Here is a 14530-nt window from a genome sequence, read left to right as displayed (position 1 = left end):
ACCTTTTGCTTCGATTACTGCTTTGCACACTCTTGGCATTCTCTTGATGAGCTTCAGTCTTGAAGTCTTCCCAGAGATGCTTAGCAGTTGTTGGCCCTTTTGCCTTCACTCTTCGGTCCAGCTCACCCCAAACCATCTCGATTGGGTTCAGATCTGGTGACTGTGGAGGCCAGGTCATCTGGCGTAGCACCCCATCACTCTCCTTCTTAGTCAAAAAGCCCTTACACAGCCTGGAGGTGTGTTTGGGGTCATTGTCCTGTTGAAAAATAAATGATTGTCCAACTAAACGCAAACTGGATGGAATAGCATGCTGAGGTAGCCATGCTGGTTTAGTATGCCTTCAATTTTGAATAAATCCCCAACAGTTTCAGCAGCAAAGCACCCCCACACCATCACACCTCCTCCTCCATGCTTCACGGTGGGAACCAGGCATGTAGAGTCCATCCGTTCACCTTTTCTACAAAGACACGGTGGTTGGATCCAAAGATCTCAAATTTGGACTCATCAGACCAAAGCACAGATTTCCACTAGTCGAATGTCCATTCCTTGTGTTCTTTAGCCCAAATAAGTCTCTTCTTCTTGTTGTTTGTCCTTAGCAGTGGTTTCCTAGCAGCTATTTTACCATGAAGGCCTGCTGCACAAAGTCTCCTCTTAATAGTTGATCTAGAGATGAGAAGGTGTGTCCAAACTTTTAGTCTGTACTGTATAAAGTTAAAAAAATACATAAAAAACTGCATGAATTAAAAAAAATATTTAATAACCTGTCAGAAAATAATTATATTTCATTGTTAACAAAGGCGTAAAATGTATTTGTTCTGAAACTCTTCATAGATACAATTCAAAGCATTGAGTTCACTCACTTATTTCATATTTTAGGAGATACAGCCAATTGTCAAGTTCTTTAGATTGAGTCATGACATAAAGTTCCTTCCTACCTTGTGTACTGCAAGTCCCTTCCCAGTAACCACTGTCAGATAATGTTAGAGGAATGTATTTTTTCCCATCGATACACACTTTTGTGACATTAGGAATCTTAATCTTAAAGGAGACACTGCTGTTCTTTGGAAGAACTCCTTCCAGAGGATGGACTAGATTAACGGATTCTCCCCACGTCTCAGGAAATACTGGCCACTTCACAGAGGGGTTGGTACAAATAATGAGATAGTTACACAAGTAGTCGAATGAAGAACTTCCTTCTGAGCCAATAAAAATTTTCAGGACATATGTTCCTGAGTGTGGAAGGCGGACCTTCACTTCTACATTATCCTTTGTTTGAATCAATAAGACATGCCGCTGGTTCATATTGGTGGTCATTAGAACTTCATCAGAGTGTAAACTACAGAACAACTTTAAGCCCCTGGTTGTTTTAAAACTGATGCTGAAATCTCCATCCTTCGTATGAATGATTGGTTCAGGGTGTGATGGGTCCACAAGTCCGGCGTCTTCAGTCACCCAACTTGGACCAACAGGATTGGAGAGACATTTGGGGATTTTCATTGTGCTTTTCACAGCTTTGCAAACTATTTTATAGCTCAAAACCGAAAACAAATCATCTGTAGAACCAGGCCTTCTGGCATATATGCGTAGCTCATATTTTCCAGACTTCTGAATGTAAATATCAAGTTTCATACCACAGTATAACAATTTCATCACTCCATGCTCAGCTCCATTGACATCGAACGAAAATTCCAAATTTTGTTGACTTTCAATAGTAATAGAAACTTTTCCATTTACTGTATATAAAAACAAAGAAAACAGAATAAAATGTGTTGTAAATTTTTTATGAAATTGTAAATGACATTGAAATTGAATCCAACTCTAAAGAGCCATAACTATTACTATTACTATGTATGGCTCTATAAACCCCCAAGCAGTCAATTATATCTAAGATGAGCGGACCCATTGAAGTTCGGATCGGTGGGTTCAGACGGATTTTAGATAAAGTTCAGTTTGGGACCTGGACTTGACCTGAACCCCAATGGAAGTCACTAATTGGGCAGTTTGGGTCTCCACCCACCCATAAACAGAACACTTCCAAGGGAAGGTGGAGATTTCCATTTTGTTGGTGCACACTGAATCCAATCACGCCGTTGTTACCCCCAGTGAAAGTCATTCAAAAACTGTAAGTGGCTCACATTGGGCTGAGCACCATGCAGACCCAAGTGGTTTACATCTGTAAAGCAACCGAGCTCTGTTTTGTTTTGTAAAGTCTGTGTATGGTACATACACCGAACACCGAATCTCAGATTTGCTCATCTCTAATTATATCCCAATGCTTTTGATGTCTAGAAAATGGCAACTAACTAATCTGCATTTTCTCCACTTTTTGCTACATGGTTGCAAGTCTTCCAGAGATGGAGCAGCTCTCTATTCCAGCCAAAAAATGAAATCCATAGTATCTGTAGAACTGTTCATATCAGAAATCACTGAAATAACTCCTTTTTTTATTTTTGCTTATCTGATGGATGCAAAATTGCAAAAAACAATTTAAAAAAAAACAGTGAATTCCGCAATTATTGTTTGGGATTTTCTTCTGCCGTTCATTGTATGGTAAAACAAACATACCTGGCAAAATGATTCTCTAGTACAATTGTGGCAATACCAAAATGTATAAAATTTGGAAGTTTGTAAAAAAATATTTTACTTGTGTTGGCATTTTCAGAGTCCCATAACATATTCATTTTTCAGTCAATGGAGCTGGGTGAGGGTCTGTATTTTGCATGGCAAGCTGACATTTTTATTGATACCATTTTGGAATAGATTCAAAATTTTGATCACTTCCTATTACATTTTTTTTTTTGAGGTGTTGAGGCAGAAGAAAAACTGCAATTCTGTTTCCATTTTTTTTACTCTTTATAGTGTTTAGCACCTTAACAACCGTGGGCCGTACTGGTACGTCCTAAGCCATCATAGTGTAATCACCTGTGGCTGCTGCGGGCAATCGGCGGTGATTCCTGCACGTCAGCTGATTTGTACAGCTGACATGTATGCCTCTCAAGCACAGGTGGATCCGCAATCCACCCATGCCTGTTAACCTCTTAAATCGCACTGTCAAAATGTGACAACGCAATTTAAATGCCCGGAGCAGTAAAAGTTCATTCACTCAGCTCTGTTGATCACTGTGAGCTGATGGTTTCCATGATAGCACAGAGTCATGTGATGACTCTTGTAGCTCACAGGACTCACTTGCTGTAACAGCCGGCCATGCAGCCTCTGTTACAAGAGATGAGCGAAGCTGTGATCAACAAAAATGAATGAGCGATCAAACTGCTGATCTTTATAGTCCTCTAAGGGGACTAGTAGAATAAAAAAAAGTAAAAAAAAAAGTTTAAAAAAAACCTAATACATCAAATCACGCCCTTTCTCCTCATTGAATATTAAAGGGTTCAAAAAAAGAAAAAATACACACATTTGGTATCACTGCATTCAGAAACACCCGACCTATCAAAATATAAAATCAATTAATCTGATCAGTAAACGGCATAACAACAAAAAATCCAAACGCCAAAATTACATTTTTTGGTCACCGTAAATTTTGCGCAAAATGCAATAACAGGTGATCAAAACGTAGCATCTGTGCAAGAATGGTACCATTAAAACCATCAGTTCAAGACACAGAAAATAAGCCATCACTGATCCATAGATCCCGAAAAATGAGAATGCTATGGGTCACAGAAAATGTGTGCCACTTTTTTGGGACAAACTTTTGATTTTTTTTTTAACCCCTTAGTTAAAAGCAAACCTTGCACATGTTTGCTGTCTACGAACTCGCACTGACCGGAGGCATCACACCAACACATACGTTTTACCATATAGTGAACACAGTGAATAAAATATCCCAAAAATAATCGCGCAATTGCACTTTTATTTTGCAATTTTTCCATACTTGGATTTTTTTGCCATTTTCCAGTACACTATATGGTAAAATGAATGGTTTCATTTAAAAGTACAACTCGTCCTGTAAAAAAACAAGCCTGCTAATATGGCAAGACTGATGTAAAAATAAAAACGTTACGGCTCTTGGAAGAAGGAGAGCAACAAAAACATCGACTGGGGGTGAAGGGGTTAAAGATCAGGTTAATTAATTCTAAATTTTGAAGATCAGTACAGATATAGCAATTCCACATATGTGTATTTTTTTGCTTTTTTTTTAATGGGGATAAACGTGAGTGATTAGAATTCTATTTTTTTGTTAGTCTCCTTAGGGGACTTAGGCGGGCTTTGCACACTACGACATCGCAGGTGCGATGTCGGTGGTGTCAAATTGAAAGTGACGCACATCCGGCATCGCATGCGACATCACAGTGTGTAAAGCCTAGTTGATACGATTAACGAGCGCAAAAGCGTCGTAATTGTATCATCGGTGCAGCGTCGGCGTAATCCATAATTATGCTGACGCGACGGTCCGATGTTGTTCCTCGCTCCTGCGACAGCACACATCGCTGTGTTTGAAGTCGCAGGAGCGAGGAACATCTCCTACCGGCGTCACTGCGGCTTCCATAGGTTATGCGGAAGGAAGGAGGTGGGCGGGATGTTTACATCCTGCTCATCTCCGTCCCTCCGCTCCTATTGGCCACCTGCCGTGTGACGTAGCAGTGACGCTGGACGACCCGCCCCCTTAATAAGGAGGCGAGTCGCCGGCCAGAGCGACAATCGCAGGGCAGGTGAGTGCATGTGAAGCTGCCGTAGCGAAAATTTTCGCTACGCCAGCTTTCACAAGATATTGTACCTGCGACGGGGGCGGGGACTATCGCATGCGACATCGCAGCATCGGCTTGCGATGTCGCAACGTGCAAAGCCCGCCTTAAACATGCAGTTGTCAGATTGTTTAATATTAATACTGCAGAATACAGAAAAAATCATGGTCTCCTATGAAGCCTAGGATGGACTTCAATGGAGTACTGTAATGGCAGGCATAGGGGTCTTTAGCATACCCCGAGTTGTCGTAGAATCTCAATAGCACTCTGCGATTGTGTCACAAGGGGGTCATTGGGCACATGGAAATGCACATCATCTAGGGCATTCATTTTGAATGCTGCTGTCAAAGACTGACAGCGTCATTTGAGCTCACATGCACACGTACAGTATTTGGTGAGTTTTTTACCTCAGTATTTGTAGCAAAAAGCAAGAGGCAGATGGTGGTTGAATTACACATGCATCATCTGCCAGGAAAAATGTGGACTCAATGCCTGAGCCCACATCAAAGACAGCAACGCAACATTGAACACACTAGAATGTCCAATGTTGGGAAGGTGTTAAAAAGGGGGGTATTTGATACATTTACTGGGGAACTATAAATAAAGACAATCAAAAAAAAACCTGGGTGAATGCAAAAGAAAGGTAAAGGTGTTGTCCTGATTAGATGCAAACCCTTGGTTATAGTATTGTAAGTAGTTTAGTCTGCAGTGATACAATTTGAAGGATTATGTACACATTATTTACTTCACGTTTTCTAGCATTAGAGCAAGAGGTAGTCCTTGTGTGGCTCATCACTTGCATTGGACAATAAAATAGATTGTTCTAAACAAATAATACTGACACACAGGCACTCTGCCCCGACTGGAAAAGGGAAGGTATGTCCGCATCCAACTGATCCCTGTACAGACTATAAGAACCTAGCCACCCAGCTAACAGCACAACCTCAGGTCTGGCTCCCTGAAATGCCATTGAGAGGTTTCTCATGCCACCTGACGGACCGGAGGGGAAACCACAAACACTGCCTACAAAGGGGAGAGGAAGCTGTGCAGGAACAAACAGAAACCCACTGTGAGGTAAACTGAAACAAGTTCAAATAATGTGCAAGGATAAGGGGCTGGAAAGAAAAACACACAGACTATCTTCAAAAATATGGCTAGTATTCTCTTCAGAGGTAAAACCACTAAGATGAAAGGATGGAAATCCCAGGAACAGGTCCATATGGAACTATAACCAGCACAGAAATGCAGTGAAGAGAGAACACATATATACCGACCCAAGCTGTGATAGGACAAATCAAAACAAGATAATGATAAACATCTGAAAAGGGGAAAACCCACAAGGGAAAAACAAAGGTAATAGTAACCATCAGCATTAGGACCAAGTGGAAAAGGACCAGAGCTGAGAAGACAGAGGAACCAACCCCCGAGCAAGAGGTCACTTGATTGAATCTCTATATCGAGCCATGACATAGAGTTTCTAACCATTTCAAAGATTATGTGACTTAATCTGTATGAGTTTACCTGATTTTATAATTCCTTTTTCTGGCTGGATAGATAAAATGCCAAAATTATAGAAGTCTGCTTTGCGAAATACAAATTGTTCAAATTGTTCTTGAGATACCCTTGGATGCCTGCGAGAGATGGGGGTGCAATACTCAATGATGTTCCCGGCAAAGCTAAGAGTGACGGCGTTGGAGCGGGTGCACTTTTTTACAACTCCAGAGGAAGCCATGCAGTGGTTGGACGCAAACGAAAAGCGGATCCGTTTGAAGGAATGAGCTGACTGTCTGAATCTGCAGTGTGTTGGAGAAGGCCGGCTGAGGCTCTACAACATCCTTAGGAGCTTACAGGGGACCCTTCTTGTTTTTTCTTTTTTTTTTTTTTTTTTCTCCTTCCCTTTGGGATTGAGGTAGTATGCAGGGGGAATGCGAAGGGTTTGATGTGAGCTTCGCAGGACATGGGGACTGCCTAATTTGGCGCGGTGGGGGTATTTACAATTTGAGATTCCAGTTTAATTACTGTTCGCCATTTTACTGTTATATTGGTTGAATATTGAATATTGAGTGGAATATGATTATACATAGAAAGGGGGGGAGTGGAGAATTGTTGGAAAAGGGACGAGTTTTAAAATGTGTCTAAGAGGGGAAGGCGAGGGAGGTAGGGGGGAATTTAGTAGGGATTATGGACCAGGTTTGGAAAACCCGATGCTTCACGGGAGTACTCGAAAACAGGAAGTGGTGGGGAGTAGGAGGGGAGGGGAGCAGGGGGGGAGGGGGGAAAGGGGTAGGGTAGAGGCAGCATGGGGAGATACTACAAGGTTTGATGGTTTTACTGGGTGGGATAATGGGGGATAGAATTAAGGTGTTGAGTTGGAATATTAGAGGGTTATCAGATAGGTCTAGGAGAGCGGCAATAATTAAATATGTTCAAGACCAGAACCCGTCAGTAATATGTCTACTAGAAACGCATCTAACAAAGGAGACAACACATGTTTTAAATAGGAGATGGGTGCAGAAGGCCTATCACTCCACCTTTTCCAACTATGCAAGGGGTGTATCACTGCTGATCCATAACTCTGTGCAATATGAAGAGATAGAAGTGTATGTGGATAAAGAGGGACAGTGTGTGGCCGTCAAGTGTAAAATATTTGGCAGACTCATGTGTATAGCTGCAATATATATACCACCTCCATATAAGTGCACCAAACTAAGGGAGATAAGGGAGTTCTCTGAGAAGGGGGGAGTAATCCCTTTTTTACTGGTGGGGGACTTCAATAATGTGATAGACCTGTACTGGGATAGGAGTAGGAGACCTCCAGGTATTCAGGATAGTTGTATGACTTCGTTTGGCACTCTTATTGGGGAACTTGGAATGGTGGATGCCTGGCGAGTGAGGAATGGGAGGGTATCCTGCTTCTCTTGTTATTCGGCTTCACATAACACTCTGTCCCACATTGACATGGCTCTAGCTAGTGATCTGATGGATGCAATGATAAGTGACGTGCAATATCTGACAAGAGTGATTTCAGATCATAGCCCAATTCTAGTGTCCATACGACGGGGAACCCTGACAGGGGGAAGGAGGGGAGAGTGGAAGCTTCATCCAGCATGGATCCGTCATATTAATATGGGGAATATAGAACGGGATCTTGGGGATTTCTTTATCCACAACGAGGGTAGCACTGGTCCGCTGGTGGTATGGGATGCGATGAAGGCATACCTCAGGGGGCTCCTGTTCAGGGATATCTGTAAACGTAAAACACAGACGAGGCAGGATGAGAAAGATAGGCTGGAGGCCTTAGATAAGGCAGAGCTGGAAGCAATCCGGAGTACTACTACGGACGCGAAGCAAAATCTTAGGCAGGCGCATGAACAGGTTAATAAGATGCTTTTGGAGAAGGCGGTAAGGAAGCAGGCATTCCAAAAATTGCATTTTTATGAGGAGGGGGAAAAAGTTGGTCATCTATTATCGGTCATAGCTGCAGCTCAAAGGAGTAGTTCATTTGTGCATGGTATGGACACGGTGGAGGGGACACAGGTCACTGAGGTTGAGGCGATCCTTGAGGTCTTTAAAGATTTCTATCGCACGCTATATTCTTCTAGCGGAGAGATGAGGGTGGAAGAGGTGGACTCATTTCTTGAGCGAGGTGAGCTTCCGGTGTTGTCTGTGGCGGATAGAGATAAACTGGAGTCACCTATTACTATTGATGAACTGGAGGGCGCTCTGCATGGCATGAGCAATGACAAGGCACCGGGAGCAGACGGGCTACCAGTTGAAATTTATAAACAGTTAGAAGAAATCCTATTACCCAAACTATTGAAAGTCTTTGAGGTGGCGGAGGGGGAAGGTGTATTGCCTGAATCTATGAGAGAAGCAATAATAGTAGTAATTCCTAAGGAGGATAAAAATCCGAGGCTTCCAGACTCATATAGACCCATCTCGTTATTAACAGCGGACGTGAAGCTTCTGGCTAAGGTGTTGTCAAACCGGCTGACTGGAGTTATATCTAACCTAATCCATATGGACCAATCAGGGTTCATGGCCAATAGGTCGACAGCTGCTAATATCAGGAGATTGTACCTTAATCTACAGTTGCCGCCTGACAACCCTGGCCGGAGGGTGATCGCTTCGTTAGATGCCCAGAAAGCGTTCGATAGTGTTGAGTGGGGGTATCTGTGGAAAGTGTTGCAGCATATGGGTTTTGGCCCACGGTTTGTAAAGTGGGTGCAGCTGTTGTATAATAGGCCTACTGCTAAAGTTAGAGTTAACGGTATGACCTCCTCAGCGTTTGAGTTGCACCGGGGAACGAGACAGGGCTGCCCACTATCGCCGCTCCTATTTGCTATTGCAATAGAGCCTCTGGCGGCGGCCATTAGGAAAACAAAGGAGATCCATGGATTTAAGTATGGGCATTTAGAGGAGAAAATAGCTCTTTATGCTGACGATTTATTACTTTTCTTGGGGGATCCATCAGCCTCATTGGATCATGCCATGCAGATAATAGAGAAATTTGGAGAAGTTTCGGGACTGACCATTAATTGGTCTAAATCGAGCCTCTTTAAGGTGGATGGGGAAGTAGCCTGGACAAATGAGGATACTGGGGCTAACAAATTGAAGAATGTGGACGAATTTAAATATCTAGGTATCCAGATATCTCTGCCAGTAGAAAAATACATACAGGTGAACTTATGGCCGCTCCTTAAAAAATTGAGAACCAAGGTGGATGCCTGGAACAAGCTACATTTGTCAGTTGTTGGAAGGGTTAATTTACTAAAGATGGTAGTAATGCCTAAACTCCTATACATACTGCACAATGCCCCTGTTTGTATTTCAAGGAAAAGATTTAAAGGGATAAACTCGCTGTTTAGGGACCTGGTGTGGGGTAAAAAGCAGCCTAGGGTGCGATTAGAGACTTTACAAAGGCCGAAGGATGAGGGGGGTCTAGCAATCCCAAATCCGGAATTGTATTATATAGCGGCGCAATGTCAACACCTCAGGGGTTGGTCTGATCGAGAGAAAGATGGGGGCATTAAAGAAGTACTGGAATACATAGTGGGTAGAAGTCCATTGGTAATGGGACTAGAGGATGGTGCGGTGGGGCTCCTGGGTAGAACATCTCCTACAATGGCACTTATAAATAAGACCTGGGATAGGCTGAAAAGGGTGAGAGGGGTGACCCGGTTAACCAAGTTTACACCTATCTGGGATAACAGTAATCTCCCGGAGATTCAGAAAATGGGGAATATTGAGGAGTGGAGACGCAAGGGTGTAATATACATGCATCAGATATTGGAAGGAGGAATTGTGAAATCGTTCCCGCAGTTACAGAGTTTCAGTTACCGGCGTCCGGCTGGCTCCACTACAGACAATTAAAACATGTGATTGCAGCCCAAGCGGCTAAACAAAGTGTGGCCATACAGACTGACCTGGTACTGGAGTATGTGTGTAAGGGCGGAGGAAGCACTAAAGGGATCATTTCTGGCACGTATAAAGATATACTACATACCTTTCTGTTAGAATACCCAATTAAAACTAAATCTAAATGGGAGGAGGAAGTTGGGCCGATAACGGAGGAGGTGTGGGAGAGTATCCTGGCGTATGTCCCTAAACTTTCCATGAGCGAACCGGCCAGACTGTCTCACCTATACGTGATTCACCGGGTATATAGGTCTCCCTTACTGATGTTTAAAATGGGGTTGAAAAGGAATTCGGAGTGTCCAAGGTGTCAGGGATCTGACGCAGGTATTTTTCACATGATGTGGTCTTGTCCGAGACTGGTCTCCTTTTGGACTAAGGTTATCCACAAGATAGGAAGAACATATGGGTGTGTCCTCCCCAGGGAACCAGTGATATGCCTATTGGGATATGTTGAGGAGCTTGGGGTGGAAAATACTATGAAAATTGTCATTGCTAGGCTGCTGTATGCGGCAAGAAAGCTAATCGCCAGGTCCTGGATTAAAAAAGACCCCCCGACCAGGGGAGAGTACATTAAAAGGGTGAAGTGTATTCTTCAGCTGGAACGGGGAGTGTATGAAAGAAGGGGGAATGTTAAAATGTTTGAGAAGCTCTGGTCTCCTTGGCTGCAATGCGGATAGGACGAGTGATGGACCAGTAAACTGATATGGGACGGGGATAGCCGTCTGAGACCTCTGATGTGTATGTTTTGTTTTATTTGTGTTACTAGTTGTTCCTCCTGCGCAACGGGATGGTTCTATACTACAGTTGAAGGGTATTATAAGTGTGTACTATATGGGATGTAGTATCGGGGAGAAGTGTTGCTGCCGGGGTGGGGGAGGGGGCGGGAGGGGGAGTTAAAGGGGTAATAGATGTGATAAATTTAATTTGGATGCCGATTTGTTATTCTGTTGTATGTACTCTGTTTTAATAAAAAAGTATCTGATTTAAAAAAAGAGATACCCTTGGATGCAGTAATTGGTTCTTTACAATATCTGGATAGTGATCTTCAATAAATAGAGCAGGGTGGGTCAGAAAATAAAATTCATTGTATCTGTTGAGTGGAAAATAGTGGAATGCCATTATTACATTATAAAGCTGAATAATATAAAACTTAGGTTAAATAAATAGTTTTACTGTATTCACTTATTCACTATATTTGAACAATAGAGTTCTGGCACTTTGGGTCTCATTCTTTGTATACAAGTGCATCTCAATAAATTAGAATATCATCAAAAAGTTAATTTATTTCAGTAATTCAATACAAAAAGGGAAACACATACATTATATGGAGTCATTACACACAGAGTGATCTATTTCAAGTGTTTATTTTCTGTTAATGTTGATGATTATGGCTTACAGCTAATGAAAACCAAAAGTCATTATTTCAGAAAATTAGAATATTATATAAGACCAACTGAAAAAATGATTTTAAACTGAGAAATGTTGGCGCCTACTGAAAAGTCTGTACAGTAAATGCTTGGTTGGGCTCAATACTTGGTTGGGCTCCATTTGCATGAATTACTGCATCAGTGCGGCGTGGCATGGAGGCGATCAGCCTGTGGCACTGCTGAGATGTTATGGAAGCCTAGGTTGCTTTGATAGCAGCCTTCAGCTCGTCTTCATTGTTAGGTCTGGTGTCCCTCATCTTCCTCTTGACAAACCCCCACAGATTCTCTATGGGGTTAGGTCAGGCAAGTTTGCTGTCCAATCAAGCACAGTGATATTGCGGTTATTAAACCAGGTATTGATACTTTTGGCAGTGTGGACAGGTGCCAAGTCCTGCTGGAAAATGAAATTTCCGTCTCCAAAAGCTTGTCGTCAGAATGAAGCATGAAGTGCTCTAAAATTTCCTGGTAGACGGCAGCGTTGACTTTGGTTTTGATAAAATACAGTGGACCCAGACCAGCAGATGACATGGCTCCCCAAACCATCACTGATTGTGGAAACTTCACACTAGACCTCAAGCAGCTTGAATTGTGGCCTCTCCACTTTTCCTCCAGACTCAGGGACCTTGATTTCCAAATGAAATAAAAATTTACTTTCATCTGAAAACAACACCTTGGACCACTGAGCAACAGTCCAGATCTTTTTCTCCTTGGCCCAGGTAAGACGCTTCTGGCGTTGTCTATTGGTTAATGAGTGACTTGACACAAGGAATGCGACAATTGTAGCCCATGTCCTGGATACGTCTGTGTGTGGTGGCTCTTGAAGAACTGACTCCAGCAGCAGCCAACTCCTTGTGAATCTCCCCCAAGTTTTTGGCCTTTTCTTAACAATCCTATCAAGGCTGCGGTTATCCCGGTTGCTTGTTCACCTTTTTCTACCAAACTTTTTCCTTCCACTCAACTTTCCAATAATAGGCTTGGATACAGCACTCTGTGAACAGACAGCCTCTTTAGCAATGACCTTTTGTGGCTTACCTTCCTTGTGGAGTGTGTCAATGACTGACTTCTGGAAATCTGTCAAGTCAGCAATCTTCCCCATGATTGTGTAGCCTACTGAACCAGTTTAAGGGACTATGTTAAATGCTTAGGAAGCCATTGCAGGTGTTTTGTGGTAATGATTCTAATTTTCTGAGATAATGACTTTTGGGTTTTCATTGGCTTTAAGCCATAATCATCAACATTAACAGAAATAAACACTTGAAATACATCACTCTGCTTGTAATGACTCTATATAATATACCGTAATTTTTCGGACTATAAGACGCACCGGACTATAAGACGCACCCTGGTTTTAGAGGAGGAAAAAAGGAAAATAAAACTTTAAGCAAAAAAATGTGGTCATGACACACTGTTATGGGGCGAGGATCTGCTGCTGACACTGTTATGGGGGTAATGTCCCCAAATTCTCTACTAAGGTGCCGCATCCTGGTAATGATCCTCCTGCCTTGTATATGATCCTGCTATAAACCCCCATCCTGCTCATATACCCCCATCCTGCTTATATACCAGCATCCTGCTCATATTCCCCCATCCTATTCATATACCCCCATCCTGTTCATATACCCCATCCTGTTCATATACCCCCATCCTGTTCATATACCCCCATCCTGTTCATATTCCCCCATCCTGTTCATATTCCCCCATCCTGTTCATATTCCCCCATCCTGTTCATATACTCCCATCCTGCTCATATTCCCCCATCCTATTCATATACCCCATCCTGTTCATATACCCCCATCCTGTTCATATACCCCCATCCTGTTCATATTCCCCCATCCTGCTCATATACTCCCATCCTGCTCATATTCCCCCATCCTATTCATATACCCCATCCTGTTCATATACCCCCATCCTGTTCATATACCCCCATCCTGTTCATATTCCCCCACCCTGTTCATATACTCCCATCCTGCTCATATTCCCCCATCCTATTCATATACCCCATCCTGTTCATATACCCCCATCCTGTTCATATACCCCCATCCTGTTCATATTCCCCATCCTGCTCATATACTCCCATCCTGCTCATATTCCCCCATCCTGTTCATATACCCCCATCCTGTTCATATACCCCCATCCTGTTCATATACCCCCATCCTGTTCATATTCCCCCATCCTGTTCATATACTCCCATCCTGCTCATATTCCCCCATCCTATTCATATACCCCATCCTGTTCATATACCCCCATCCTGTTCATATACCCCCATCCTGTTCATATTCCCCCATCCTGCTCATATACTCCCATCCTGTTCATATACCCCCCATCCGTCCTGCTCATATACTCCCATCCTGTTCATATACCCCCATCCGGTTCATATACCCCCATCCTGTTCATATACCCCCATCCTGTTCTTATACCCCCATCCTGTTCTTATACCCCCATCCTGTTCTTATACCCCGCATCCTGTTCATATACCCCCCATCCCTCCTGCTCATATACCCCCATCCTGCTCATATACTCCCATCTTGCTATATGCCCCCATCGTGCTCATATACCATCCTGGTATATGGCCTGTATCCTATAGCACAGAGAAAAAAAAACAAACGTTTATACTCACCTTTTCCTCACTCCCTGCAGCCGATCATCTTCCTCTCTGCACCACTGACCTGTGTGTGTGTGTATGTGTGTGTGTGTGTGTGTGTGTGGAGCCGTTCCCCTGCAGCACGCGATGTCTTCCTGTCTGTGCCGATCAGCTGACCGGCACAGATCAGCTGACCGGCACAGACAGGAAGACATCGCGTGCTGCGGGGGAACGGCTCCACACACGGGGACGGGTGAGTTATACTGATTCACTGCACCCCGCGCTGATGATGACGCGCGGGGGGCAATGAATACAGCCACACATGATCACTCCAGGCTGTAATTGCCAGGGGTAATCAGGCGGACCGGCTCTTTACTATGCGCGCGTCCCCGCTCGTCCTCCCGCCC

General features: G+C 43.3%; 1 protein-coding gene across 1 annotated transcript in view; it reads right to left on the bottom strand.

Annotated features, from left to right (window-relative positions):
- Window positions 1-852: 852 nt before the first annotated feature.
- The window catches only part of LOC142297317 (kyphoscoliosis peptidase-like), a 67431-nt gene continuing 53753 nt past the window's right edge, over window positions 853-14530 (bottom strand). The window contains exons 3-4 of the mRNA XM_075341555.1: window positions 6219-6328; window positions 853-1733 (exon numbers count right to left, since the gene is read on the bottom strand). Of these exons, the coding sequence (XP_075197670.1) occupies window positions 853-1733; window positions 6219-6328 (991 nt within the window). The remainder of the gene's footprint in view (window positions 1734-6218; window positions 6329-14530) is intronic.

Source organism: Anomaloglossus baeobatrachus, chromosome 3, assembly GCF_048569485.1.
Source record: "Anomaloglossus baeobatrachus isolate aAnoBae1 chromosome 3, aAnoBae1.hap1, whole genome shotgun sequence".
Classification (NCBI taxonomy): domain Eukaryota; kingdom Metazoa; phylum Chordata; class Amphibia; order Anura; family Aromobatidae; genus Anomaloglossus; species Anomaloglossus baeobatrachus.
The sequence above is the reverse complement of the archived record's forward strand: the minus strand, read 5'-3'. Positions and strand labels throughout refer to the sequence as shown.